Source organism: Thamnophis sirtalis, unplaced genomic scaffold (genome assembly GCF_051295495.1).
Source record: "Thamnophis sirtalis isolate CommonGarterSnake01/CBP01778 unplaced genomic scaffold, rThaSir2_p1.2 scaffold_10, whole genome shotgun sequence".
NCBI lineage: Eukaryota > Metazoa > Chordata > Lepidosauria > Squamata > Natricidae > Thamnophis > Thamnophis sirtalis.
Window position 1 is genome coordinate 69,358,481 of NW_028261390.1, and position 27,194 is coordinate 69,385,674.

Below are 27,194 nucleotides of genomic sequence, written 5' to 3' on the forward strand. Positions count from 1 at the left end.
TCAACAGCTAGCGTCCTCTGACAAGCTGGAGCTCTGATTCACAGCTATAAATCGGGAAAGGCGTTCAGGATCAGATACCCCACCAGCGTTCCCCAGCGGCCGTAACAAGCAGAGCAAACAAGAGGATTGCCTTGCCTCTGACGACCGATCCTAAGTCCTGGAGTCCAGGCTAATAATTAACAGGACTTCTGGTATCACAAGCGTATTTTTTACCGGAGCGTTGATAAGACAAGACACTGCAAGGACCCAGGAGCGAACGAGACAAGGCATGCAGCAGGAATCCAGGAATCAATTTTTGGCAGCCTTTAAGAAGAAATGTGACTTTTAGCATCCGCTCTGCAGGTATAGGATGGCTGGCTGGCACTTGAAGGGTCCCGTAGCTTTATGGGCTTTCGTTTTCATCCACTCCCTTTCCGGATTTCGCAGGGATGGGATTTCTTTCTGGGAAAAGGATCCCCACTTAAGTCCCGTGAACGAAACCCAGCTCTTTCTGCACGACACCTTCCCTCCCAGTTTCCTCTGGGGAGTGGGAACCAGTGCCTTTCAGGTGGAGGGGAGCCAGCAGAAGGACGGGAGAGGTCCTTCGATATGGGAGCACTTCCTCCGCTCCAGCCTCAGGCACCCTTACAGGACAGAGGACTGGGGTGACAGCTACACCTCCCTGGAAAAAGATTTAGCTGCTCTGAGTTTTTTTAATGTTTCTTCGTACCACTTTTCCATTTCGTGGCCAAGGCTGTTTCCTAGCGGGATGGTGGCGGCCGTCAACCAGAAAGGACTCCGCTACTACAACCGTCTCCTCGATGCTCTCGTCCGCGAGGGCATCGAGCCCATCGTCACTCTCTACCACTGGGACCTGCCGTGGGAATTGCAAGAAAGGTACGGAGGCTGGGAAAACGACTCCCTCGTGGACGTTTTCAACGATTACGCCACTTTTTGCTTCCAAGCCTTCGGAGACCGTGTGAAGTACTGGATTACAATGCACAACCCTTATCTCATCGCTTGGCACGGGTACGGCACGGGGCTTCATGCGCCCGGAAAGAGGCGTGTAGCTGCCGCCTACGTGGTAGGACATAACCTGATCAAGGTATGACAGGGAGAGGTCTGGTCATAAGAAAGTTAGTTGCCGCAAATCAGAGCAGAAAAGGAAGGTGTTAAGAATGAAAGAGGACAGTGGGAAGAGGACAAATAATGTTTCCATGCAGATTTTGCGCATGAAATGTATTTCTTGCTTTCTTGCAATATTTTCTTGGAGGAACTAAATCTGCTCTCTCGGCTGGTCTAATTGCGCCATCAATTTTACCATAAAGCCATGAGTTAATCATGAATTAATTTTAACAGCACTATACTTTAGTTGGAATTAAGCCCTTGACAAATCTTGTTGGTCTACTAAAAAGTTTTCTTTTTAGTTTAGAAATAGAGTTGGAAGGGACCTTGGAGGTCTTCTAGTCCAACCCCCTGCCTAGGCAGGAAACCCTACAACACTTCAGACAAATGTTTATCCAACATCTTCTTAAAGACCTCCAGTGTTGGGGCATTCACAACTTCTGGAGGCAATTTCTGTTCCACTCATTAATTGTCAGGAAATTTCTCCTCAGTTCTAAGTTGCTTCTCTCCCTTGATTAGTTTCCATCCATTGCTTCTTGTTCTACATTCAAGTGCCTTGGAGAATAGCTTGACTCCCTCTTCTTTGGGGCAGCCCCTGAGATATTGGAAGACTGCTATCATGTCCTTCTTTTCATTAAACTAGATACACCCAGTTCCTGCAACCGTTCATCGTACGTTTTAGTCTCCAGTCCCCTAATCCTCTTTGTTGCTCTTCTCTGCACTCTTTCTAGAGTCTCCACATCTTTTCTACATTGTGGAGACCAGTTTGTCCTTCCTTAACCCGAGTTCTTGGAATATTGAGATGAAACACCCCCCCTCCTCCAACATAGCTGATAGCTCTAGAATTCAAGCTAAAGGAAGGAATCCTAAATGCCTAATCCTGGGATGGTAACATCTCATTCCAGATTGTGGCGGCTCTGCTGAATCTCACGCAGACGGTACTTTTTTGTTTCAAGATAAACACGTCAATATTTAAAGAACGTCAATATGACATCAAGCTTGTTCTTCCTTCAGGCATTTCTTTCCTCTCGGAAAGAAGGAAAGATTCATTCTCTCCCTTAAATCATGTTCCTGAAAGTCTGCACCTGAATTAATGTTTATAAAACCAGAAAGCTAATTGCATCAAACCCGGCATTTCTTGAGATTCCTCTGCTGCCTATTAGAACGGAAGTTTGGCCTCATCACACGGACATGGCTGATGAAAAGAGTAGCTTTTCCTTCAGGTAATATTGCTTCCAATCCCATCTAAATTCTTTCCGACACTTATAATTACACTTCCCTAGGTAGCTTAGTGCCTTAGAAGGGAAAGAAGATACATCACGGAGATATTGCAAAGTTATGCGATGCTGTTAGACCTCCTACATGAAGCCCATTCAAAAGTAGTAGGTTTTAGATCTAAAGGAAGATCTGTGGGTGTGAAGGTCAAGGCTCATCTTTTACCTACCTTCTTCCTCCTCCTCCTCCTCCTCCTCCTCCTCCTCCTCCACCACCACCACCACCACTACCACCACCACCACCACCACCACCTCCTCCTCCTTCTTCTTCCTCTTCAACTCCTCCTCTTTCTCCTCCTCCACCACCACCTCCTCCTCTTCCTCCTCCTCCTTCCTCTTCTCCTCCTCCTCCTCTTTCTCCTCCTCCACCACCACCACCACCTCCTCTTTCCTCCTCCTCCTTCTTATTCCTCTTCTTCCTCTTCTCCTCCTCCTCTTTCTCCTCGTCTTCTCTTCCTCTTCTCCTTCCATCTTCTCCTCCTCCTTCCTTCTCTTCCTCCTTCTTCCCTATCCGTCATCGGACGTTGGTGATCATGGTGATGATCCTATTTTCATTTCCAGCCGTATGAAAAAAGTGCTGCGGAGTTTTGTCCAAACCGGTCCCTTAGATTTTGAAGCCATGATGTTCTTCTTCTGCCCGGCTCTCGTTTGCCTTCAATCTCTCCCTGGAGGATTAAGTGAAGGATGCCGTATTTTTCCGGCCGTCGCATCCCCTGTCCGAAATATTCAAACTTTTCGCTTTTTTATGGTTTTGATGATTTGACAACTGACAATTAGCCAGTGGAACAGCTTGCCTCCAGAAGTTGTGAGTGCTCCAACACTGGAAGGTTTTAAGTTGGATAACCATTTGTCTGAAGTGGTGTAGGGTTTCCTGCCTAAGCAGGGGGCTGGACTAGAAGACCTCCAAGTTCCCTTCCAACTCTGCTATGCTATTCTATTCTATTCTATTTCCCTTGGCTTTCCCAGGCAGCTTATCCCCTCCCCATTTCTGATTTTGTCAACCCAGCTTGTACGCCTGTCAATCCACATTTCAAATGCTTCTAATCCTTTCAAGGGGCTTTCTGTCAGAGACCAACTCTCTTCTCCGTAGAGCAGGATGGAAAATAAGTGGCATATGACAAGCCTGATTTTCAATCTTAGGCTTATGTCACGACTGCAGAACCTTGCACAATTCACCAAAATTAGACCCCTGGTGGAAGAAGACAACTGTGTGCATTTCTGGAGGGACCCCCAATATCACAACTGAAACTGTTGTACAGGCAGTTCTCGGCTTACAACAGTTTGCTTAGTGACCTTTGAAAGTTACAACAAAGTGACTGATGACCACTTCTCATACAGGGCCATTGGAGCACTTCCCCATAGTCACCTGATCAAAATCCAGACGCTTGGCAACTGACTCGTATTTATGACGTCTTGCAGCATCCCGGGGGTCACGCGATGCCCCTTTTTTTTAACCTTCCAACAAGCGAAGCCAACAGGGAAGCCCGATTCGCTTAACAACCGGCTTTCCAACTTTTATCAACCCCAGTGATTCACTTAACAACGGTAGCAAGGAGGGTCGTGAAATGGGGCCGAACTCGCTTAGCGGCAGAAATTTTGGGCTCAGTTATAGCCGTAAGTCGAGGACTACCTGCATTTATTTTTTCCGCACCCAAGTTTGGTAGTTTGGCCTGTGGAAGAAAAATGCGGATGGAGCTGGAGACAGTCACATCAGCTGGGAGGGGAGGGGGAGAATCTTGAACGAAGCCTATAACCACGGTTCCTTCGTTCTCTTTTAGCCTTTAAATCGTTAAAAGTGCTCTCAAAGATTTTTTTAAAAAGCCAGCCTGTTTGTTTAGAGACCCATTTTTCCTCTCGTACCGATGTGAAGGATTAAAAAAAAAGAAATTACCTGTTGTCCAGGTGATGGAAAATTCCAGGAACGATCCCTAGAAATACATTCAGCGTGAATATAAAGAAAGAACGGAACAGCTGTTGATGCTGAAAACGAAGTCAGCTCAGCGGCCGAGCGGAAATTAAAACACTCGCGTTTAAATTGTTTAATTTAAAACGGTTGAATCAAAACATGCATTCCGTGGGCGCTCTCTTATCTCCCACTCCCCCCCCTTCTCTCTCTCTGTGCATGGGTCAGCCCCTACCCATTCTAGATGGTTCTTTTTTTAAAAAATGTGTTTTTATTTTTCCATTTTCATTTTCGTACAGTCACACATATACTGTACAGAACCGGGGCCATATAACATTAAACAATAAACACAGCCATTCCTCTTGTCGACAATACCCCCCAAAACAGAAACCCAATGTACCTCTTCGACCCTCCATACACCCTTTCTTTCGCCCCCCCTCCAACTTCCCTTCTTCCCTCCATCATTCCCCTCTACCCTAGATGTTTCTTGAAGAAGCTAAGCAGGCTCAAACAAGGTCAGTCCGTGGATGGGAGACCATAACCCCCCCCCCCTAGATTCATTTGGAAGTTAAATCCTTGAAGGAGGCAGCAGCGAAACCACTTCTGTGTTTTTGAGAAATGTTTTAATTTATTCATACGATCCGAAGAGAAAGCAGAGCACTTTGTGTTTGGTTCATGACTCCCTAGATTGCAGTCAAGAAAAGAACTTTACCCTTTTTGAATTCCACTTGGGGTTGGTCGCTGAGATTCTCCCTACCGGTGATCAAAAACAGAGATAAAAAATTGTTTTGCCAACATCACCTGGACTTTCCCTGAGCGTCTGACTTGGGAGCACCTCGCCGACTTTCCTCCGGCTGGTTTTGAAAGGAGCGGGTTCGAGCCTGCTTCTACTGCTGAGCCCTCGAATGGGGAGGCCTCCAGAATTGACCTTCGTTTATAAACAAGATTTGGGGAGTGCAGGGAACACCCCCTCCCCCCACAGAAAGCAGCAATGTGGAAATTGCTTGCAGATTGTCGGGTTGTGAATTATATGTGGACAAGTTTAATAATAATTTTTTTCCCACGTAGGGAGGAGGGTATGCACGGGTTGTCAGTTTAGCCTCCCCCCTTACTGGTATTTGTTAAAAAGGTACTAGATAATGTGTGACCCATTGGGCCCTTGTCTCAGAGATATTTCCTTACCTAAGCAGAATGATTTATAGTTGGAGAATAGCAATAGCAATAGCAGTTAGACTTATATACCGCTTCATAGGGCTTTCAGCCCTCTCTAAGCGGTTTACAGACTCAACATATTGCCCCCCCAGTCTGGGTCCTCATTTTACCCACCTCGGAAGGATGGAAGGCTGAGTCAACCTTGAGCCGGTGAGATTAGAACCGGTGAACTGCAGATAACAGTCAGCTGAAGTGGCCTGCAGTGCTGCACCCTAACCACTGCGCCACCTCGGCTCCTTACTAAAAGAAGGCAATGGGTTAGGGTTAGGGTTAGGAACCACGTCCATTTTCTTGAGTTTCCCTATTGAGCGTCCTAGTAGAGGAAGCATAGGAAATCCTCTCTTCCCTTCCCTCTGCTCCCTTCTCCCCACTTCACCCTGCCCTGCCTTCCTCTCCCCTCTCCTTCGCTCCCCTTCCCTCTGCTCCCTTCTCTCCACTCCTCTCCTCCCCTCCACCACTCTTCCCCTCTCCCCTTCCCCCTCCCTTTCCCCCCTCCCCTTCCCTTCGTTCCCCTTCCCTCTGCTCCATCATGTGAGCTGAGGTGGCACAGTGGTTAGAGTGCAGTACTGCAGGCCACTTCAGCTGACTGTTATCTGCAGTTCAGCGGTTCAAATCTCACCGGCTCAAGGTTGACTCAGCCTTCCATCCTTCCGAGGTGGGGGAAATGAGGACCCAGACTGTGGGGACGATATGCTTTCCCTCGCACATTTGTGCTAGTCGTTCCCGACTCTAGGGAGCAGTGCTCATCTCCATTTCAAAGCCAAAGAGCCAGCACTGCTGTCCGAAGACGTCTCCGTGGTCATGTGGCGGGCATGACAACACCGAAGGCACAGGGAACACTGCTACCTTCCCACCAAAAGTGGTCCCTAGTTTTCTACTGGCATTTTTACACGCTTTCGAACTGCTAGGTTGGCAGAAGCTGGGACAAGTAATGGGAGCTCATTCCATTACGCGGCGCTCGGGATTCGAACTGCCGCACCGCCGACCTTTCATATCGACAAGCTCAGCGTCTTAGCCACTGAGCCGCCTGTGTCCATTGGTCAGCATCCCATTTTCTCAACTACTAGATTTTGCCGGTAACTGAATTAGGAAAACAATCGCCGTGTTTGCGGTGTGTTTGCAGTAACATTGAGGCATGACTTCATCTTGCTAGAGAGGTCTTCAGACCAATGAATGATTTACCTCTATCTTATCCCAAGATAGGGAAGGAACCCTTCGCAGAAATCTCAAGGATTATGAAGACATTGCAGGACAAATAGCCACTTCTGAGATTCTTGCTCGCTAAACATTTCCCACAAAGCAATAAAGTTGGGAGTTGATGGATGGATTAAGCAAAATCCATCTCTTCTCCAGTAGATTTATCTTGCTGGCTGGAGCCGTGTCCAGCTAAACAATCTAAAAGGGTCTTATGAGTAGACCTACTTTGCCCCTTTGTGAATTCTTTGATTCTCCATCAGGCCCAAGAAGGTAGCCTTGCCATTGTTCTTCCGCTCTTGCACTCCGGTGCCAGAAGTGATCAGATTAACCCAGGGCAAAGCAACTGGGTGCCGAGTAAGACCTTTGAAGTGTGGTGGTAAACACAGCGTGTGAAAAGCTCCTGTTTTTGGATGTTTCTCAGCCAACCTCAGGAGGCTCCACTCCGTTCTCATCTTCCCACCTATTATTCTCTCCCTCCGTGGAAAGAAGGAGCTTAAAACACCCCGAAGGCAGGACAAGAAGCAATGGGTAGAAACTAACCAAGGAGAGAAGTAATCTGGAATTAAGGAGGAATTTCCTGACAGTGAGAACAATTAATCAGTGGAACAACTTGTTGTGAATGCTCCAACACTGGGAGTTTTAAAGATGTTGGATAACCATTTGTCTGAAGTGGTGTAGGGTTTCCTGCCTAGGCAAGGGGGTTGGACTAGAAGTCCTCCAAAGTCCCTTCCAACTCTGCTATTCTATTCCTATTCCTATTCTATTGATATTTTCTCAAGAGCGCTTCTTTTGAATGGCTTACGGTATCGTGCAGATAAACATTGCCTTATAACCATTGAAATTTGTTTCGGCTCCATGGTTGCAACTCGGAGTAAGGTGTTATCTTGGGTAGATTCTTGGCTCAGTTGGTTTCAAATATAGGACTTGATTAGCTCAGTGTTTCCCAACCTTGGCAACTTGAAGATGTCTGGACTTCAACTCCCAGAATTCCCCAGCCAGCATTCGCTGGCTGGGGAATTCTGGGAGTTGAAGTCCAGACATCTTCAAGTTGCCAAGGTTGGGAAACACTGGATTAGCTAACCCAGGTTGTGTTGCACAACAGGCAAGATAAGACCTCTGCCTTTTCTCTGAGGGCTGTTAAATCAACCCTCAACAGCAATTAACTGTTTGAGGGCATCTTCCCCTTACATGCAGTATTCGAAAAAGGTTTTGGGACGACAGTTGTATGCATGGGTATCTCAAAATGAATATAATGGCATAGGGTCTCCTGCTTGAGCATGGGGTCAGACTAGAAGACCTCCAAGATCCTTTCCAATTATTCTGTTGTTCTTGTCAATCCCCCCACGCCCCCAGCATTCAGAGAAGCACACGTACTCCATGCTATTTTCAGAAAACATGGATACAGAGCTCTTATTACATTTAATGAGCGGTGGGATTCATCCATCCGTGGCAGAAACAGGGTTATTCTCCATCTCAAAAGTTAATGTGGACATCCAGGCCTTAGATAAAGGCTTGGGGAAAAATTAGATTTATCAAGACTAGAAACCACAAGGGTTGATAGTAACATTTTCCACCTTGATCATTTTTAAATGTTTTCTCAAGGCTGACAGCTGTCCTCGCTCCGCTTCCTGTTCTGCCACTCGGAGCAGCATTCTGGAGGAGATATATTACGCTGATAAAACTTTGAAAACAAATGTTGACATAGTCTTGCCTTGCTGAGTCACGGATGTTGTTGAGGGCACCTGTCATATTTGTTTTCTATGCATGGAGTCACCTTCTTCATCCAAAGCCAAAATGACAAACACACAAATAATCACTTTGATGCGTTTGTCTAGGCCAGGGGTCTCCAAACATGGCAACTTTCAAGGGACGGCTGAGGAATTCTGGGAGTTGAAGTTGACAGCTCTTATGGCTGAGGAATTCTGGGAGTTGAAGTTCACAGCTCTTACGGCTGAGGAATTCTGGGAGTTGAAGTTCACAGCTCTTATGGCTGAGGAAATCTGGGAGTTGAAGTTGACAGCTCTTATGGCTGAGGAATTCTGGGAGTTGAAGTTGACAGCTCTTATGGCTGAGGAAATCTGGGAGTTGAAGTTGACAGCTCTTATGGCTGAGGAATTCTGGGAGTTGAAGTTGACAGCTCTTATGGCTGAGGAATTCTGGGAGTTGAAGTTGACAGCTCTTATGGCTGAGGAATTCTGGGAGTTGAAGTTGACAGCTCTTATGGCTGAGGAATTCTGGGAGTTGAAGTTGACAGCTCTTATGGCTGAGGAATTCTGGGAGTTGAAGTTGACAGCTCTTACGGCTGAGGAATTCTGGGAGTTGAAGTTGACAGCTCTTACGGCTGAGGAATTCTGGGAGTTGAAGTTGACAGCTCTTATGGCTGAGGAATTCTGGGAGTTGAAGTTCATAGCACTTACGGCTGAGGAATTCTGGGAGTTGAAGTTGACAGCTCTTATGGCTGAGGAATTCTGGGAGTTGAAGTTGACAGCTCTTATGGCTGAGGAATTCTGGGAGTTGAAGTTGACAGCTCTTACGGCTGAGGAATTCTGGGAGTTGAAGTTCATAGCACTTACGGCTGAGGAATTCTGGGAGTTGAAGTTCACAGCTCTTAATGGCTGAGGAATTCTGGGAGTTGAAGTTCATAGCACTTGCAGCTGAGGAAATCTGGGAGTTGAAGTTCACAGCTCTTGCAGCTGAGGAATTCTGGGAGTTGAAGTTGACAGCTCTTACGGCTGAGGAATTCTGGGAGTTGAAGTTGACAGCTCTTACGGCTGAGGAATTCTGGGAGTTGAAGTTCACAGCTCTTACGGCTGAGGAAATCTGGGAGTTGAAGTTCACAGCTCTTACGGCTGAGGAAATCTGGGAGTTGAAGTTCACAGCTCTTACGGCTGAGGAATTCTGGGAGTTGAAGTTGACAGCTCTTATGGCTGAGGAATTCTGGGAGTTGAAGTTGACAGCTCTTACGGCTGAGGAATTCTGGGAGTTGAAGTTCACAGCTCTTACGGCTGAGGAATTCTGGGAGTTGAAGTTCACAGCTCTTACGGCTGAGGAATTCTGGGAGTTGAAGTTGACAGCTCTTACGGCTGAGGAATTCTAGGAGTTGAAGTTGACAGCTCTTATGGCTGAGGAATTCTGGGAGTTGAAGTTGACAGCTCTTACGGCTGAGGAATTCTGGGAGTTGAAGTTCACAGCTCTTATGGCTGAGGAAATCTGGGAGTTGAAGTTGACAGCTCTTACGGCTGAGGAATTCTGGGAGTTGAAGTTGACAGCTCTTATGGCTGAGGAAATCTGGGAGTTGAAGTTGACAGCTCTTATGGCTGAGGAATTCTGGGAGTTGAAGTTGACAGCTCTTATGGCTGAGGAATTCTGGGAGTTGAAGTTGACAGCTCTTATGGCTGAGGAATTCTGGGAGTTGAAGTTGACAGCTCTTATGGCTGAGGAATTCTGGGAGTTGAAGTTGACAGCTCTTATGGCTGAGGAATTCTGGGAGTTGAAGTTGACAGCTCTTACGGCTGAGGAATTCTGGGAGTTGAAGTTCATAGCACTTACGGCTGAGGAATTCTGGGAGTTGAAGTTCACAGCTCTTAATGGCTGAGGAATTCTGGGAGTTGAAGTTCATAGCACTTGCAGCTGAGGAAATCTGGGAGTTGAAGTTCACAGCTCTTGCAGCTGAGGAATTCTGGGAGTTGAAGTTGACAGCTCTTATGGCTGAGGAATTCTGGGAGTTGAAGTTGACAGCTCTTACGGCTGAGGAATTCTGGGAGTTGAAGTTCACAGCTCTTACGGCTGAGGAAATCTGGGAGTTGAAGTTCACAGCTCTTACGGCTGAGGAAATCTGGGAGTTGAAGTTCACAGCTCTTACGGCTGAGGAATTCTGGGAGTTGAAGTTGACAGCTCTTATGGCTGAGGAATTCTGGGAGTTGAAGTTGACAGCTCTTACGGCTGAGGAATTCTGGGAGTTGAAGTTCACAGCTCTTACGGCTGAGGAATTCTGGGAGTTGAAGTTCACAGCTCTTACGGCTGAGGAATTCTGGGAGTTGAAGTTGACAGCTCTTACGGCTGAGGAATTCTAGGAGTTGAAGTTCACAGCTCTTAAAAGTTGCCAGGTTTGAAGACTCTGACCCAGAGGGGAAAGACATCAAATTACTTTCCATAAATCAAACGAATTTACCGGGAAATTTATAACCAACCTTCAGCCCGTTCGGAATTATTTTTCATTTTTTATTGTGCCACTGTTCCGCAGTAATCTTCCACTTTCATAATCATGGGACTCTTGAGGTGCTGAAAATGAAGTGGCCGTGTTCCTCGTTATGTTTGATTTTTAATTTGTTTTAATTTCCTTTTAATTAAAAATTAATGGATGGGGGAAACCTGGCAAAACCGAGAACAACTTTCAAGTGGGGGGAAAAAAATGCAACCCAGGACTTTGTTGGGAAATATTCCTTTCTCCTTTAAAAAGAGAAGTTGAAGAGAAAGGAAGAGTCCTGGGAAATATAATAGAATAATAGATAGAATAATAGAATTCTTTATTGTCCAAGTGTGATTGGACACAAGGAAGTTGTCTTTGGTGCGTAGGCTCAGTGTACATAAAAAGACAAGATACATTTGTCAAGAATCATAAGGCACAACCCTTAATGATAGTCAGAGGGTACAAATAAGCAATCAGGAAACAATCAATATCAATATAAATCAGTGTTTTTCAACCACTGTGCCGCGGCACACTATTGTGCCGTGACATAGTGTAAGGTGTACCGTGGGAAAAACACCCGCCGGGTGTTTTTGCCTCGGGACATCTCTGTGTCCCGAAAGTTGCTTTCGGGACACAGGGATGCCTCTATTAAGTCCCTGCGGCCCCGCGTTTACTTTAAAAACGCGGGGACCGCCGGGAGGTAGCGCACGCAGGGACGTCACTGACGTCCCATGCGTGCGCCCATAGCAACAATCGCGGAGGACCGGAGCAGTGAGGGGAACGCGCGCTGTCAACTTGGTAAGTGTTACCAGCGGTGCGTCTCCTTCGGTGTTCCGAGCACCGAAGTGGGGCAGTACACAGGCATACAATAGCAATAGCAATAGCAGTAGACTTATATACCGCTTCATAGGCCTTTCAGCCCTCTCTAAGCGGTTTACAGAGTCAGCGTATTGCCCCCAACAACAATCCGGGTCCTCATTTTACCCACCTCGGAAGGATGGAAGGCTGAGTCAACCCTGAGCCAGTGAGATTTGAACCGCTGAACTGCTGATCTAGCAGTAGCCTGCAGTGCTGCATTTAACCACTGCGCCACCTTGGCTCTTACAGTAATACAGCCTTCAGTAATACACTGTATGGCTGAAGGCTGTATGTCTGTGGGGGAACTATACTGCACCTAATGTGGGGGGACTATACTGGACCTAATGTTGGGGAACTACAACCTAATGTGGGGGTAACTATACTGCCAACCTAATGTGGGGGAAAATAAGATATATGCAAGATAAGATATATGCAGTGTGCATAGGAATTTGTTCATAGTTTTTTTTTAACTATAGTCCGGCCCTCCAACGGTCTGAGGGACCGTGAAGGAGGGACCCCCTGTTTAAAGAGGAGACAAGTGCAGTAAGTACTGAGTGACAGTGAGACAGGAGCAGATACTGCAGTGATGGACAAGTTTTTGAAAAGGAAAGAACTGGACTCTGAACAAAATTTGCAGCCAGATGAGAGCCCAAGTATGAGTGGGGATCAAAAGAAAGCAAAGATGGTTAGCTCAAGCAAATTCTCTGGCACAAGGCAATATAGCGAAAGCTATATTTCATTTGGATTTACTTTCACTGGAGATGCAAAGAAACCAACTCCACTGTGTGTGGTGTGTGGTGATCTAACAGTGCTATGGTCCCAAGTAAACTTAAACGCCATCTCCAAACGAAACACCCTTCGCTTCAAAATAAGAATGCGGACTATTTTGTTCGCCTGCGTGAAAACACGGAGAAACAGGCAACTTTCATGAGAAAAACCACAAAGGTAAAATGAAAGAGCTCTTAAAGCTAGCTATCAAGTTGCTGAACTTATAGCCAAGTCAAAAAAGTCGCACACCGTGGCAGAGACATTAATACTTCCCGCCTGCAAAGCTATTGTAGAGGAGATGCTAGGACCTGAAGCAGCTAAGGAAATAGCCAAAGTCCCACTCTCAGACAACACAATTTCCAGACGTATTGATGACATGTCTGCAGACATCGAAAGTGTGGTTTTGGAAAAGATCCGTATCAGTGAGACATTTGAGCCGAGGTGGCACAGTGGTTAAATGCAGCACTGCAGGCTACTGCTAGATCAGCAGTTCAGCGGTTCAAATCTCACCGGCTCAGGGTTGACTCAGCCTTCCATCCTTCCGAGGTGGGTAAAATGAGGACCCAGATTATTGGGGGCAATATGCTGACTCTCTGTAAACCGCTTAGAGAGGGCTGAAAGCCCTATGAAGCGGTATATAAGTCTACTGCTATTGCTATTGCTATTGCTATTTGCATTGCAACTTGACGAGTCTACTGATATCAGTGGACATGCTCAACTTTTGGCCAATGTGCGTTTCGTGGATGGTGATGCAATTAGAGAAAACTTCTTTTTTTTTGCAAGGCATTGCCAGAAAAAACAACAGGAGAAGAAATTTTTCGGGTCACATCAGAATACCTTGAACAAGGAGGACTTAAGTGGGAAAACTGCACAAGTGTCTGCACCGATGGAGCTGCAGCCATGGTCGGGCATACCAAAGGGGTTTGTAAGCAGAGTGAAGGAAAGAAATCCAGATGTGATTGTTACACATTGTTTTTTACACCGTGAGGCCCTCGTAGCCAAGACTTTACCAGCAGACCTAGTTCCTGTGTTGGGTGATGTTGTGCGCATGGTAAACTTTGTAAAGTCACGACCCGTGCGAAGTCGCATATTTGCAGCTTTGTGTGAGGAGATGGGAAAACCTGCTTACAAGTGCAGATAAAATAAATGGATTCCGTTCAAAGGTGCAACTCTGGCATCAACACGTGGAAAGTGGCAATCTTGAAATGTTCACACTCAGCAAGCAATGGCAAGGTGTTCACACTGCTGCGCTGTGTGAGATAACAGTTAAACATTTAAAAACTCTCGAGGAGAAGTGGTCATTTTATTTCTCTTCAGCCTCCACTGAATGCCTTGACTGGGTTAGGGACCCTTTTAGCTCAGCATCAATTGGTGGAAAGGACATGACTTTACAGGAGCAGGAGGAACTAACTGAACTGAGACAAAATCGTGGTTTCAAGCTAAGATTTGCTGATCTACCTTTGGTTGGATACTGCCAAGGAGTTCCCCGTTCTGGCAAACAAAGCTATTTTGACATTGCTCCCATTTTCCACTACATATCTGTGTGAGATGAGCTTTTTCAAGCCTGACTGCTATAAAAACTAAAGACAGAGAGAGACTGAGAGCTGTTGATGAAGAGCTACGTGTGTGTCTTTCTTCGATTCCTGCCAGAATATCAGCTTTGTGTTCAGAAAAACAGGCCCAGGTTTCGCACTGAGTAGGTAAACAGAAATATGAACAACTATAAAATAATTTCTTTTTGTTTATTTGATTCCTATTCAAGAGAATTACTTTATATATAGTCAATATAGGCACAGAGTTAAAAAATTTTTAACATTTTCTAATGGTGGTGTGCCTCGTGATTTTTTTTTCATGAAAAAAGTGTGCCTTTGCACAAAAAAGGCTGAAAAACACTGATATAAATCATAAGGATACAAGCAACAAAGTTACAGTCCTGCAGTCATAAGTGGGAGGAGATGGGAGGAACAGTGAGAAGATTAATAGTAATAGTAATGCAGCCTTAGTGAATAATTTGACCGTGGTGAGGGAATTATTTGTTTAGCAGAGTGATGGCATTTGGGAAAAAACTGTCCGTGTGTCTAGTTAAGCGGGTGTGCAGTGCCTTTTAGTGGCGTTTTGAGGGTAGGAGTTGAAATAATTTATGTCCAGGATGCGAGGGGTCTGTAGATATTTTCACAGCCCTCTTTTTGACCCGTGCAGTGTGCAGGTCGTCAATGGAAGTCTAGTTGGCAGTAATTGTTTTTTTCTGCAGTTCTAATGATCCTCTGAAGTCTGTCTCTGTCTTGTTGGGTTGCACTGAACCAAATCAGACAGTTATAAACCAAGTTTGAGGATTTTGCATTCATCCATTAGTAGTTGCAGGGCTTTTTCAAACTTGGCAAATTTGCGTAGACTTCAACTCCCAGAATTCCTCTGCCAGCAGGCATCCTGGGAGCTGAAGTCCAACATCTTAACGTTGCCAAGTTTGAAAAACACCGATCTAGTGCACTCCAACTGTATCAAATGCCACTTTGTGAGAACAGTGAAGTTCAAAATAGCCACTAGCCCCAAGAGGTCAGGCAGCCCTAATACGGAAAGGTTGGATTGACATTTTTCCTTGTGACCAATTCACAATTAAATCATGTATTATGTACTAAATCGATGGAGGGCACAGCAAGCCTTCCCATTTGATTAGATAAGATGTCGAGGTGGTGCAGTGGTTAGAGTGCAGCACTGCAGGCTACTTCAGCTGATGGCTAACTGCAGTTCGGCTGTTCGAATCTCACCAGGCTCAAGGTTGACTCAGCCTTCCATCCATACAAGGTCGGTAAAATGTGGACCCAGATTGTTGGGGGCAAGAGGCTGACCTTGTAAACTGCTTAGAGAGGGCTGTAAAAGCACTATGAAGCGGTATATAAGTCTAAGTGCTATTGCTATGTCCACTTTGAATTTTTCTACCCTCTTCACAGCCAACAAATGTGTATTACGTTCACATTATGCATAATTATAGGTTTATTGTTCCGAAGCAGTCTCTCTGTGATGGACAATCTTAGTCTTTCTGTGATCGTAAAACAAGATGGGCGGAAAATAAACTCAATGAATGAATGGCCTGCAGTAATTGCTATATACCAATGATTTCCATAGGTCTGTACTCATTGAAGAATTTATAAGGAGGGTCAAGATCATGGCAGCTTCTCCCGGCATGGATATGCTTCGGGGGAGAAATTCTGTCTTTTAGTTCCAATTTTGCAGAACCAGCACTGCCGTTTGGCAGGATTAAGGTTATCATCTCAAATACCATCTGTTGATACATGGTGACGGTGTTAGCAACCTCCAGAGGCATCCCACTCTTGATTCTGGATGCTTTCTTTTGCAAAATGAAGCCTGTAACATGCTGGTCAACCAGAATGCAGAGGAGGTGTGAGTAATTTTGAAATTGTTAACTGTTTCATACGGTTATAGTGGTTTTATAACCCAATTTTGGGGGTGTTGCATATAGCCAGTTTGGTTGATCTCAACAAGTTAAGGTCACACTGAATTAATAGTGAGGTTGGCTAAATTGTGCGGTGGCTCAATGGCTAAGACGCTGAGCTTGTCAATCGAAAGGTCGGCAGATTGGTGGTTCGAATCCCTAGTGCCACATAACGGAGTGAGCTCCCGTGACTTGTCCCAGCTTCTGCCAATCTAGCAGTTCAAAAGCACGTAAAAAATGCAAGTAGAAAAATAGGAACCACCTTGTAAGAGCGTTCTGTGCGCCTTCACCATTTAGTCATGCTGGCCACATGACCACAGAGACATCTTCAGGCAGCGCTGGCTCTTCGGCTTTGAAACGGAGATGAGCACCGCCCCCTAGAGTCAGGAATGACTAGCACACATGTGCGAGGGGAACTTTTACTTTTACCTAGGCTAAATTGCAAAGTTGAATTAAACATCCCCAAAGAATATAGTGGCAAACAATTTCTGTATTGTTGCCAAGAAAAGTATTTATTTATATTCCGCATTTCTAAGCTGCCCATCTCCCTCAAACACGGACGAATGCATGAAATCATTGAGGATCAACCTTGAGTTGAAGGAGACTTTAGTTTACATTTAGAAATCAGAAGTCGTTATCACAAATCCTCCAGAGACCTATCAATTGATATCCTGTGTGTAATGCCCGTATATTCTTGATTTACTACAGTTGTTCCCAATTTCTGATTTTTCCTAAGAACACTTAGCTTATTTCATGGACTCATGTCCCTCTCACATGGAATTTGCTGATCAATAAAATCTAAAATTCCACATGAATGAGCTAACAGATTTATTATGCTTGAAGCTTTCAGGTAATTAACTTGATAAACTGAATACCGGCTCATATCACAACAAACCTATTTGTCTTTAAGTTAGCTCAGCTGTATCATTAACAATAATTAATAAATACCGGGATTTTACCATTTGCATCCAAGATATTCAGATTTAACAGATGAACAGAGTTGGAAGGGACCTTGTAGGTCATGCCCAAGCAGGAGACCCTGCACTATTTCTGACAAATGGCAGTCCAGTCTCTTCTTGAAAGTCTCAAGTGATGAAAGTTCCCACAACTTCCAAAGGCAACTTTTATTCCATCACTTGATTGTTCTCACTGTCAGAAAAATTCTCCTTATTTCTAGGTTGAATCTCTCCTTGTTCAGTTTCCATCCATTGTTCCTTGTCTGGCCTTCAGGTGCTTTGGAAAATAGCTTGACCCCCTTCCTCCTCTCTGGGGCAGCCCCTCAAATATTGGAAGATGCTCTCATGTCTCCCCTGGTCCTTCTCTGCCCTAGACCAGCCAGGCCCAGTTCCTGCAATGGTTCATCGTATGTTTTAGCCTCCAGTCCCCTCATCATCCTGGTTGCTCTTCTCTGCACTCTTTCTAGAGTCTCCACATCTTTTTTATAGTGTGGTGACCAAAACTGGATGCAGGATTCTAGGTTCGGGTTCATAGCAATAGCAGTAGACTTATATACCGCTTCATAGGCCTTTCAGGCCTCTCTGAGCGGTTTACAGAGAGTCAGCATATTGCCCCCAACAATCTGGGTCCTCATTTTACCCACCTCGGAAGGATGGAAGGCTGAGTCAACCCTGAGCCGGTGAGATTTGAACCGCTGAACTGCTGATCTAGCAGTAGCCTGCAGTGCTGCATTTAACCACTGCGCCACCTTGGCTCTCATAGCTCTTCAAAAAAAAAATCTCTGCAACTAACACCTATAATTAAACTCCAAATGTATTTCTTTTTCCTTAGGCTCATGCAAAAGTCTGGCATAATTATGACCAGCATTTTCGACCCCAGCAGAAAGGGTTTTTATCAATCACGTTGGGATCTCACTGGATTGAACCCAATAAAATCAACAACCAATCAGATATTGGAAAGTGTCAGCTGTCCATGCAGAAAGTCCTGGGCTGGTTTGCAAAGCCAATACACGGAGATGGCGATTACCCAGAAGAGCTGAAGACGGAACTTGCCTCCCTCCTCCCAAAGGCCACTCCAACCGAAAAAAAGCTTTTTAAAGGGACGGCTGATTTCTTCGCCTTTTCTTTCGGGCCAAATAATTTTAAACCTTCAAACAAGCTGCCCCAAATGGGACAGAATTTCTCCCTCGACTTGAGGGCCGCTCTGAACTGGATTAAAGTGGAATATGACAACCCCAAGATCTTGATCGCCGAAAACGGGTGGTTCACCGACAAAGATGTGAAAACAGAAGATACTACGGTTATTTACATCATGAAGACCTTTATTAATATGGTTTTGCAAGGTGCGTATGGAGATTGGGGAGGGGTTGGGATTTGAAAGTGGCCAGTCGTGTTGGAAGAGGGTCGCTTAAATGAGGGAAACCAAAAAGGAATCATTTAGTGACTGCTCAAAGTTACAACCGCACTGAAAAAAGAACAGAACAGAGTGGAATAGAATAGAATTATTGGCCAAATGTGATTGGCCACACAAGGAATTTTTTCTTTGGTGCGTATGTTCTCAGTGTACATAAAAAGATAAGATACATTTGTCAAGAATCATTTTGTTCATGCACCGGACCGGCAGTAATGCTGCCCCAGGAGTTCCGTTTTTGCCCTCCCCAGCCCCCGGGAGCACTCTACAGGCCCCCCAAACCCTCTGTGTGCCCCATTTTAGTGAAAAACGGGACCCGCAGTGGGTTTGGGAGGCCTGCAGAGTGATCCTGGGAGCCAAGTAGGACAAACACTTCCCCCCCCCCCTTTGTTTACCTCTTCAAAATCTTGGTGCGTCTTATACTCCGGTGCATCTTATATTCTGGAAAATACGGTAATCCATGCCTTCGTTGCTTTTCAGAAGTAGGGGGAGAAAGTGATAAGATATAAGACGAATCAGATGTGATGTGATCCCACCTGCCCTGTTGCTGGCTCCATCCGATTAGTCTTAAAGAAACAGTTATCCACCCAAAATAAAAATAATTCCTTAGATTGGACCTCGATAAACAAGCCAGGCAGCTGCTAAGAGAAATCCTTTCCAACCCTCCTCCTTACTGGTTTACATTTGTGATGAATGTAAGGCATAGATCCTGAGTTCGTTAACTGGACAATTGTTAATTGTTTTTTATTTATTTGCCTTACGCAGCTATTAAATATGATCGGGTCGATGTCTTTGGTTACACGCTTTGGTCACTCTTGGATGGATTTGAATGGCAAGAGGCCCTCAACACCCGCCGAGGTTTGTTTTACGTAGATTTCGAGAGTGAAGAGAAGGAGCGGATCCCCAAGTCATCTGCATTTTATTATAAGCGAATCATTCAGGAGAATGGCTTCCCTGCTGAAGAATCAAACCAGACTTTGCAAGGCCAGTTTCCTTGGGATTTCTCCTGGGGCATCACAGAATCCGTTATCAAGGTAAGCAGACTAAAGCAAGCATCCCAACTCTTTGAATCAGAATGGAGCTGGAAGGGACCATGGAGGTCTTCTAGACCAACCCCCTGCTCAAGGAGGAGACCCTGGCCTATACCATTTCAGACCTCTGTGTGCCCCATTTTTTGTGAAAAAACGGGGCACGCAGAGGATGACTTCTTAAGGACCTCCAGTGATGGAGAACCCACAACTTCTGAAGGCAATTTCTGTTCCATTGCTTAACTGTCCTCACTGTTATGAAGTTTGGGAGGATAAAATTAATTTAGTGTCTCCCCAAAATGTTGCAAATATTAAAATCAGAATGCCCCTTATCCCTCAATGATGATCCTTTATAAATCTGTTTTTTTTTTAAAAAAAAAATCCAAATCGTTTATTAACGTAGATGTTCCAAATCATAGGTTTTTAAGGTCTTTGCTCAAAAAAAAGAGCACTATTAGGAGTAGAACATAAATCAGAAGTTTATAATTTGATACATTTCTCAAATGCCCAAACCATAAAACCAGTATTAAATTGGGGCGGTAAACAGAGCACTAGGGAAAAGTCTCTATACAGGAATGCCACTATAGAAAACATCCTTACTTTGGTTCACCGACAAAAGGGCGAACGACAAAACCGCGCCCGACTAAACTGCGTCGCTGACGTCATCAACAGGGCGACAACAGCGGGGAGACAGAAGCACGCTGTAAACCCTAAATCTAAACTTAACCCCTAAACCTAAACCTAACCCCCCTAAACCTAATCCTAATCCTAACCCTAAACCTTAACCTAACCCTAAACCTAACCCTTAACCTAACCCTAAACCTAACACCTTAAGTTGAATCGGCTTTCTTTCTCCGCGCTATTTAAAGCGTCCTTCTTTCTCCGCGCTGGCTGTTATCGCCCTGTTGATGACATCAGCGACGTGGATTAGTTGGGCGCGGTTTTGTCATTCGCCCTTTTGACGGGTCACACCTTACTTTATAGATTATTCTTATGACATAAATATGTTCAAGAGATGGGAGCAGCTTCGACTGAGAAAACCTGCTACTCCTCTCGGGTTTAGCAAGCTGAGAATACGTAACTCTGGTGAAGCAACACACGGTTTCCCATCTCTCTTTTAAGATCAAGCCCTCTCTTTCAGGACAGGTTGAATAGCATTCATCTTTTTGATGTTGCTTAGATATCTTGATTTCTTGACCTTCACGCTTCGGTATGTTGTTGTGTCCAAACATTAATTCAGAACAACCCCCCAAGCTTCACCGGCATTGTGCTAGACTGGGCTTTTATAATCTCACTTTTCAAAATTTCCCAAGCTTCTTGAGTTGTTTTCCTGTTGAGGATTCTCATCCATGGAATCCTTCCCAAGCTCTAAGTTTATTGAAATTAGATCTCTTAAAGATGATGGATGGGGAGAGGAGGAAAAACTGGATGTCATTCGCAGATGGACATCGCAGCTCCTCTTTTTTTATATGGCCTTGTCTAGATGTACTGGTCTCTTCACCTTCGTCCATGACTTCCCAAAAGGGTTGAATCAGCAGATGGAGCAATGGCTTCAGAGGTTGCTTCAGAAATGCTCCACTTTGACCATGCTATTAGAAGCCACCCGGACTGTTCTGACCGAGGCTTCCCAAGAGCATGAAGCAAACTCCTTGTTCGGACAAAAAACCCTTTTGTTAATTTACTGTGAATTTGGCTCATTCACATCCAGCAAAGTCTTTCAAGGGAGGATTTACAGTCACAGACCTTATCTGGCTTGGAGAGCTGCCAGTCCTGATATCTGCAGAACTTGGCAAGGAGTCTCGGAGAGTCACAGGCCAATGAAGTGAACTAATTGTCTCCTGCAAACTCCACTCCCCTTTTGCTCCTCTTTTATTTCCTCTGGGATGGGCCATTCACCGTCCCCCTGTGGCCTTACTCCCAAGTCGACCCCTGTTCTTTAGCTGTTTCCTTCACAAGGCAACTCTGCACATGCACACACTGGGAACAGGCTCCAGCTGTTCTTCTGCCCCAGTGATCTCCGACTCTGAAGGCAGCTGATCACTGCCAGACGGCCTCAGCCCCATCTCTGCCTCCAATGCAGAGCCCTCGTCAGAGCTTTCCCCAGACTCCAGGACTGGCCCATGTTCCCCCCCAACCTCCTCACTGTCCAAATCTGCTTCCAGCTCCGCTGGCCACTGGTGGACCACAAAACTATTAGAGGAACAGACTAGGATGCTCCTCAGATCAGGCTGTAAGTGATCTTGCCAGTGTCCTAAATCTAACATAACGACTCCTAGATGTATTGGGAAGGAGGGAAACCACCCATGTAAATCAATATTCCTTCTCAATCTTCATTCTCGTTCGCAGGCTGAACCCGTTGCTTCTTCTCCTCAGTTCTCTGACCCTAACCTGTATCTCTGGAACGTTTCTGGAGACGGAAAATTCCACCAGGTGAAGGGCGTGAAATTGAAAAACCGGGCAGGTCAGTGTACCGACTTCATCAGCATTAAAACACACCTTCAACTGCTATCAAAAATGAAGGTCACTCATTACAGGTTCGCCTTCAATTGGTCACTGCTCCTCCCCAGTGGCGACATGTCATCCCTTAACAGCCACAACCTGCGGTATTACCGATGTCTGATTAGCGAGATGCTCAAACTCAACGTGAAGCCCGTGGTCACCTTGCACTATCCGACCCATCAGTCCTTAAGCCTGCCAGGTCCTTTACTTCAACACGGCGGATGGTTGAATCAATCCACCGTCCGGGCGTTTAGAACGTACGCCGAAGTGTGCTTCCAGGAATTTGGAGACCTAGTTAAATTCTGGATCACCATCAACGAGCCGAATCGTTTCGGTGAAATTTACAACAGCAGCAGCAACGACACTTACCGAGCAGCTCACAATTTGCTGATCGCTCATGCCTCGGCTTGGCAGGTCTACGAGAAACATTATCGGTCTTTCCAGTGGGGTCAGGTGTCTCTGTCCCTGCACTGTGATTGGGCAGAGCCTGCTAACCCTTACCTCGCTAACCATTTGGAACCGGCCAATCGGTTCCTCCAGTTTGAAATAGCCTGGTTTTTAGATCCTCTGCTGAAGACGGGCGACTACCCAGTGGCCATGAGAAAATACCTCGGTTACAAAAAGCGCAAAGGCCTTTCCAGTTCGTTTTTGCCATTTTTTACAGAGGAGGAGAAGCAGCTCGTCAAAGGGGCTGCCGATTTCATCGCCGTGAATCATTTCACCACTCGATTTGTGATCCACGAGTCGAAGAACGGGAGCCGGTATGACTGGGATCAGGACATTAAATTCATTCAAGATAAGACCTACGTAATCTCCCCCGTTCCCTCCGCGGTGGTGCCTTGGGGGTTACGCAAAGCCCTGAACTGGATCAACCGTCATTACGGCGATATGGATATTTATGTCACCGCGAGTGGGATCGAGGATCAGGCTAAAGACAATGACGAGCTCCGTAAATACTACATCGAAAAATATGTGCAGGAAGCTTTTAAAGGTGAGTAGAAGGGGATATGGGACTTGGTGGCTAAGATGTTGAGCTTGTTGATCAGAAAGGTAGGCAGTTGGGCGGTTCGAATCCCAAGCGCCTTATAACAGAGTGAGCTCCCGTTACCTGCCCCAGCTTCTGCCAACCCAGCAGTTCAAAAGCACATAAAAATGCAAGTAGAAAAATAGGAACCAAGTTTTGGTGGGAAGGTAACATGTTCCGTGCACCTTCGGCATTTAGTCATGCCAGTCACATGACCACGGAGACGTCTTCGGACAGCGCTGACTTTTCAGCTTAGAAACAGATGAGCAATGCCCCCTAGAGTCGGGAACAACCAGCACATATGTGTGAGGGGAACCTTTACCTTTAGAAGTTGATAGACCCTCATCCCAATAATTCAGAAGCCTCCTGTGCGTTTGTTTAGCAAATTTTAAAGAGCTGGATGGTTTTTCCTTTGCACAGAAGGGATGAAACGCGAGGTTTTTTATTGATTGGAATAATATTGTTAGGTTTTCCTGTAGCAGGTGAGACTACCGGGTGGCCATTTCTAGCATAGAATGATCACAGTGGGGACTCCAAAGGTCGGCTAGCAACGTGATCAGACCAATGCTTTTTTAAAAAAATAAAAAGCATAGCCTTTTGTAAGGAAAACATCTGGATGATGGAGAGGATGGGTACACGCAAGGCAGATCACGGGTACCATTTCAATGACTGAGTTGTAATGGGTTAGAAAAAATACCCAGCCTCCCGATTTTTGGCTTCCCTCCCGCAAGCTCTGAAATGGGAGCAAAGGGTTCGTTCGCACATGTGTGCATCGCACAACAGTAGTGTGTTCTGCTGCCCTTGACACCTCAGGTCCTAAAGGAAGTTTCCCATCCCTACTGCTCTCTGGATGTGTTATGAGCCGAGGTGGCGCAGTGGTTAGAGTGCTGTACTGCAGCCACTTCAGCTGACTGTTATCTGCAGTTTAGCGGTTCAAATCTCACTGGCTCAGGGTTGACTCAGCCTTCCATCCTTCCAAGGTGGGTGAAATGAGGACCCGGATTGTCGTTGGGGGCAATATGCTGACTCTGTAAACCGCTTAGAGAGGGCTGAAAGCCCTATGAAGCGGTATATAAGTCTAACTGCTATTGCTATTGCGGATGTTGTGTTGTGCTGGCTGAGCCAGGGGATTATTGTGGGAAGCGCTATATCGAAAATGATTGTTCCCATTACATTCAGCAAATCAAGGCCAAATATCACACCTCCCCTGCTTTACGACAGGTAGTTCATTTCTGTAGAATTTACACAATCCTGCCCCAAGCTATTTTTTCCCTGTCAGCCACAAAGCTGACATCCGCAACCACAGTATATCACAGGAGCCCCTCACATTTTATAAATATTTAAGTATATCTCGCCAGCAGTTTAGACATTAATGGCTGTGTGTTGGGTTATTTTGAGGGGACAGCACCTTTACACTGTTAAACAAGCTGTATCCTCACTACTTTACACTGTAACCAAGTGACGTTTCTTCAGTGTCGTCGCATGAAAAGACATCCTTAAATATTTACAAAATGTGAGGGGGGGTGCACTCAATTCTGTGATACACTCTCTGCTTTCCAAGTGATAGTCAAATTATTTTTCGTCATATGGTTGATAACTTTCTTTAAAAAAAAAAAAAAAACAATTTCATCCAAAATTATAATCTAGGTGGATATAACGACGTCTACCGAACAATAGTCAGAGCAATAAATACGATACTGACAAATACCTTTTTAGCAATCCTATCTTTTTCCCCCCCCCCTACCTGGATTTTGAAATACGCTATCAGAAATCAAGACCAATAATGAAAGACATTTCAGCCCAAACTTATCTCACAGGGTTGCTGTTTGTGGAGAAAACAGGAGAAAGAAGAAATAATTGGTGTGCTTGAATAAAGACGAGATAAAAATAAATAAAAATGATAGGGTGGTAATATTGTTTCTCACTAACGATGCAAACAGAAGAATCTGGTGCAAGTGGTTGAAGGAAGGTATAATTATCTGATTAGCAGAAGAATCCCCCAAGATCTGAGTGTTTTTTATGTAACTTAGCTATGTATCCTCACTCCGCTCTGGCTATGGGAGTGGGATAAGTGCCTTTTCAGTTTAATTTCTCACAAAAGATTATTGCGAAAGTCATAGCAACTTGAAGGAAGGATTGATTTATGAGAAGTTCGTGAAATTCAACTGTGAGGGATAACAAATGTTATTAAAAGGACAAGAGATAGCAGAACAGAGAGTAAGATTGTATTAAGGACTGTTATATAAGCAAATTACTGTCAGTCTTGTTTTGTCAAAGCTTAACAACCCTTTTGTGTTTGTGAGGATTACAGCTGAACAGATGCCAAAAATATTATATAGGGTATACAGGTAGTGCTCAACTTACGACCCCAATTGAACCCAAAATATCTGTGGCTAAGTAAGACATTTCATAAGCCCCATTTTACCACCTTCCTTGCCCCAGTTGTTCGACGAATTGCTGCCGTTGTTAAATTAGTAACGGTTGTTAAATGGACCAGGCTTCCCCATTGACTTTGCTTATCAGGTCACAAAACGGGAGTCACATGACTCCCCAGGACACTGCAACTGTCATAAACAAGTTAGTGGCCAAGGCTTTGAATTTTGATGATGTGACTCTGGGGATGCTGCAATGGTCATAAGTCACTTTTTTCGGAGCCGCCGTAACTTTGAATGGTCATTGAACAAACCGTTGTAAGTCGAGGACTACCTGTAGACAACTATTATTTGAGGAAGGAAATGATGAAGTGGGAGACGGTAAGAATTACTTTTAGAGACTACAAATAAAGCAGTAATCGTCTGAGAAATAAATGCTTCTGTCCCAAAGTAATCTATGTAGTGTGACAAGATCACATAAGAACAAGATATAATCTCATTCTTGAAAGCTTTTAAGAAAAAAAATGTTAATTGTATTATTAGTAATACAAACAAAATACTTTTTTAAAAGAACTGCAGAAATTCTAGGGAGGGTGTTCCTTTGGAGGGGAGGGGGGGGAAATGAGCTTAAACCAGTTTACACCCATATTTTTTCCCCAAAATACTATAGAATGGCTTTTCAGTTCACACAAATAATTAACGTGAGGTTGTTTGTCCTTTTCAGCTTACCACATCGACAAAGTCAACCTCAAGGGCTACTTTGGATTCAAGCTAACGGACGTAGCCAAACTCAAAATTGGGTTCTTCACTTCCGAATTCCAAGCCAAAGCCTCCGTCCAGTTCTACAACCGGCTGATCTGCAACAACGGCTTCCCCATCGATCCTACAAACAAATGCGGACAGCCAACGGAATCGGCCTCCTGCCCCTTCTGCTTTCTCCGCGTTCTGGAAAAGCCCCTGACATTCCTGGGATGCTGCTGTTTGGCTACCCTAATAATGATCCTAAGCATGGCTGCTTTCCAGAAGCAAAAGAAAAAGAGACGAGATTGGTCAAAATACTTCCAGCACTTTGGCCCTTCTGTGAAAACTAAACCTAAGAAAGTTCTCAGCCAAATATAGAATCATTTTCTTTGTCCGCTTATCAACGGGGATCAGAAAAATGAGTGGAAATTAGTGGAAACACTCTTATTATTGTCTCAGTAATATACTTATGACCGGAATGCCAAATTCAAGATTCTGACACAAGAGCCACACTTTGGTATTTTTTTTTTACAAGGGCTCATTCTATATTCTTATTCCGCACCTTAAAACATTTCTTCGCTGTTTTACTACGGAGAAAATGGGTTTCGGGTCAACTAGCCTTATTCACTTTCTTCAGGCTCTACAGATTATACAACCCAGTCCCATGGAAGCTATTTAACCTATTGGATATCTTGCACCTTCTCCATGTGAAAGCAAACTATTAAAAAAAAATATGCCTGTTGGTTAATTGTTTTAATTAGAATTCAACCAAATGTCTCTGTTGGGTATATTGGGATAACAAGGTAGTTCAGTTTGAAATGACAAGATTTTATACCTGTGCACTTTTAAAGAAATGTCTTTGCATTTCTCAAGTATAATTCTACTGGGTGTGTGTATGCTGTGGTTTAGAGATGAAACTTCAATGATATACTTTCATTTTTTGCAATCCAATTAATACTCCAAGTTTGTCAAATGCCAGCATTTATAATATCTATCACCAATGAGTTTTAAAACTCATTTAAAAAATCACTTAGGTAATAGAGTTAAATGGATGAAGTAGCCAAACCCAAAATTGGATTCTTTACCTCTGAATTCCAAGCCATAAGATTGTAGCTTTTAATTTGGTTTCCACAATAAGAAACAAGTGAAGTTTTGGGAAAAGACTTGAAATAGCTAATGATTTGAGTTAAACCAATTCCAGATTTCA

General features: G+C 44.7%; 1 protein-coding gene across 1 annotated transcript; it reads left to right on the forward strand.

Annotated features, from left to right (window-relative positions):
- Positions 1–245: 245 nt before the first annotated feature.
- KLB (klotho beta) lies at positions 246–26,970 on the forward strand. Its single transcript, XM_087724816.1, has 5 exons — positions 246–1,084; positions 17,745–18,255; positions 19,089–19,357; positions 21,698–22,841; positions 25,971–26,970. Exons 1-5 carry the CDS (start codon positions 350–352, stop codon positions 26,363–26,365), a joined length of 3,054 nt encoding a protein of 1,017 aa, XP_087580942.1. The 5' UTR covers positions 246–349; the 3' UTR covers positions 26,366–26,970.
- Positions 26,971–27,194: the final 224 nt, after the last annotated feature.